Source organism: Trifolium pratense, linkage group LG5 (assembly GCF_020283565.1).
Source record: "Trifolium pratense cultivar HEN17-A07 linkage group LG5, ARS_RC_1.1, whole genome shotgun sequence".
NCBI lineage: Eukaryota > Viridiplantae > Streptophyta > Magnoliopsida > Fabales > Fabaceae > Trifolium > Trifolium pratense.
In genome coordinates, this window is record NC_060063.1 from 7216534 (window position 1) to 7219886 (window position 3353).

General features: G+C 30.5%; 1 protein-coding gene across 1 annotated transcript; it reads left to right on the top strand.

Annotated features, from left to right (window-relative positions):
- The first annotated feature begins 1922 nt into the window (after positions 1 to 1922).
- On the top strand, positions 1923 to 2684 carry LOC123885960 (transcription factor DIVARICATA-like). The gene is made up of 2 exons (XM_045935298.1): positions 1923 to 2322; positions 2591 to 2684. The coding sequence occupies exons 1-2, from the start codon at positions 1961 to 1963 to the stop codon at positions 2682 to 2684; spliced, it is 456 nt and encodes a 151-aa protein (XP_045791254.1). The 5' UTR covers positions 1923 to 1960.
- Positions 2685 to 3353: the final 669 nt, after the last annotated feature.

Here is a 3353-nt window from a genome sequence, read left to right on the forward strand (position 1 = left end):
CATAAGAAACAAAATGTTACTGTACCATTGGGATTGCGACATGCATGTGACATAGAGATATGGGAGGTCATAAATATTTTGTCTTGGCCTTAAATAAATGCATTGTTTATTTCTTTCTATTCACAATTCTTTCTATTCAAATACATTAGAAACTCAATAAATTAGGAATGACAATTTGACACATATTCAGAGAATATCCGTAAAAATTGCCCACAACGAGTAGGTAAAAACCCGCATTTTTGGTACGGGCACGGATATGCGTAATTACCCGCAAAAATAAAAGGGTATGAGTGCGGGTACGAGTACCTTATTACCATACCCGCATAATATATATTTATTTATTTTATTTATATTAGTATATTATAATATATGTAAATCAATTTTAAAACAATACAACTCTACTAAATTATGACATATTTTTAAGGCTAAATTGTAGTTTTGGTCGCCCACGTTTCCTAATTGTGCGATTTTAGTCCCCCTAGTTTCAAACGAGCGATTTTAGTCCCCACGTTTGCCCCCTTTTGCATTTCTTGGTCCCTTTGACTATTTTGACCAAAAAATTGACGACATGGAATTTTGGTGACACAGTAGGTTTGTTAACACAGTTCAGTGTAAATACACCTACTTTGAGGGATACCAATCCAGGAGGAATCCACTATGATAGCCCTAGTTCTAAGCCCTCATCAAACTTCCAAGTTTACGACTTATCAACTAGCAAATACCCGTGATATATTATACCTAGGAACTCCAAGATATGAGACCCCGTCTCACTCCCTTTCACTACCACACAACCTGTGATAGTATACAAACAGTAACGATGGCGGAGTCACCCTTCAAGACACAAACGATCTATACCCGTACTTAGAAGCTTAAGGTAATGATCACAAACTACCTAACATCCTTGCTTAAAAGCTTTGGAGTTAGTACACAACTTACAACTCAAACCCTAGTCCTAAGCTTGCATCAACGTGACACAAGAAAGACTCACAATTAAGAATAAACACTCTAAACCCTAAAACTCACGCTTTGGTAAACACGATTTAGATTACATGAATAAAACAAGGTTTAGACCTTCGTATTTATAGCCTTGAATAATCTTGATGCCTAAGTTAGGTCTTAAGAATAATTTGCTTAAATCTTCAATGGACATCTCACAAGATTTGTATTAAAATAATTTTTCAACAAACTCTTTATTCCCAAAAATATTTCTTTGAGAAAAGATTTACTCCAATTTTTTTTTCTTCAACAAAAAGATTTGATACAAAAATATTGAAACAAAAAATTTTCTTCAACAAAAAGATTTGATACAAAAATTTCAAAAATATTGAAACAAAATTTTTTCTTCAAAAAAAATATTTGATACAAAAAATTTTCTTCAACAAAAGATTTGATACAAAAATTATGATTTTAACTATGTTTTGATCTTCAATAATGTGTGTTTATGTTATATGATTTCAAAATTAGTATTTGAATTTAGAAAAAATAAATATAAAAAAACTTGTAATATTTTGAAAAACGATTTTAAAAAATCTATTTTCAAAAATAAAAGAAAAAATCTATATTTTTAAAGATGAAACAAACAGCCCTTTATCAACACTCAATAGAAATCTACCAAAAAAAAATTAATCTACCAAAAACACTCAATAGAATCAATGATTCTCAAAAGAAATAAAAACACTCAATAGAATCAATGATTAATTGTAAATTATTTTCCAAAAATAGGTGAAACCGTGTGTTCCAAATCACCATGCACCGTACTGGACACTACAACTTCACAGAGTATACAAGATACACCAAATATGCTTCAAAAAAAAAAAAAAAATACACCAAATATTTTGTTTGTTTTTAATTTTTTTTCTCTCTCCTATAAATATAAATATTAGGCGTGTTATTCTTCAAATCATTCACCAAAAGTCCAAAAGCATAAGCAAAAAAAAATTCCTACAAAGCGACAACAACAATGTATCAGAATACAATTGATATGGCTACCGCTGCCACAACGCGGTCTCCAACTCAATGGAGTCGTGAAGACGCAAAGATTTTCGAAAGAGCTCTTTTGATGGTACCGGAGAATTCACCTAACCGGTGGGAGAAGATGGCTGAAAAAGTTCCCGGTAAGTCGGCTGCAGAAGTGAAGGATTACTATCAAGATTTGGTTCATGAAATTTCGGAAATTGAATCGGGTCGGGTTGAGATTCCGATTTATCCTGATGACTTGGATGAAAGTGATGACTTGGATGAAAGTGATGACTTGGCTGAAAGTGGTGGCAGTGGATTGTTTGATTCGATGAAAGAAACACCATGGACCGAAGAAGAACAAAGGTATCTTCTGGTACTCTTTATTTTATTTTTTTGAAATTTCTCTTGTATTATTTTCGTTTCAATTTTATATATAATATATTTGCCCTAAAAATCAAAAAGAAAAGAGGAACACAGGCACTCCCTCAACATATTATGGACCAGATACATTAAATATACAATGAATGTATTTTTGCTTATAAAATATTATAAAATATTACGGAGGGAGTATCTCAAAATGTGATTGAACATACTGATCGGGAAGTTTTTGTTTCATGGTTTCTGATCTTAGGTTGTTTCTTGCTGAGCTTGAGAAATATGAGAAAGAAGATTGGTTCAAGAAGCGTATCAAGATATTATCTTGGGACAAGAACACACACGGGTAGCAAGTCATATATGCTCAGAATTACTTTAATCACCTGAAAGAAAAGAAGAATAAAGATAGAAAAATATCAAGTATTCATGACATTACATTTTAGGAATTTATTTATTGAGTTTATGATGTTCGATAATTGAATTATTAGTGGTTCTAGTTACTTTTTTAGGAATTTATATGTCTGATTCGATTAACTACTTTGTTCTTATTTAACTTAGGGGTGTATTGGATTGAGATTTTATGAGACAATTTTGGCAAAAAAAGTCTTGATGATTTTATGAGATTTTGTTGGACTATATTGATTTTGTGAGATTTTAAAGATTTTTTTAGAAAGACTTTTTTACAATCAAGATTTTTAACACATGATTTGAAGAGAAATTCTTAGGTGAGTCTACACCTAAACATTAATGATTAGACACAACCAATTAAATTATTACAAGTCATTAATAATTAAAAATAAGTAATAGAATATTAATAAAACAAATCTTTACAAAATCTGAAAAATAAGGAAATAAATTCTCTTGTATAGTTTTGTTAAGGCTTAATTAGTCTATTGGTCCCTTAAAGACATATATGTTTGCCATATTGGTCATTTTCGTTAAATTTTAACTCCAAATATAACAAAAAATTCCACTAGTTAAAATTTTAAAAATTAATAAGGTTTTTGGTGGACCACTTA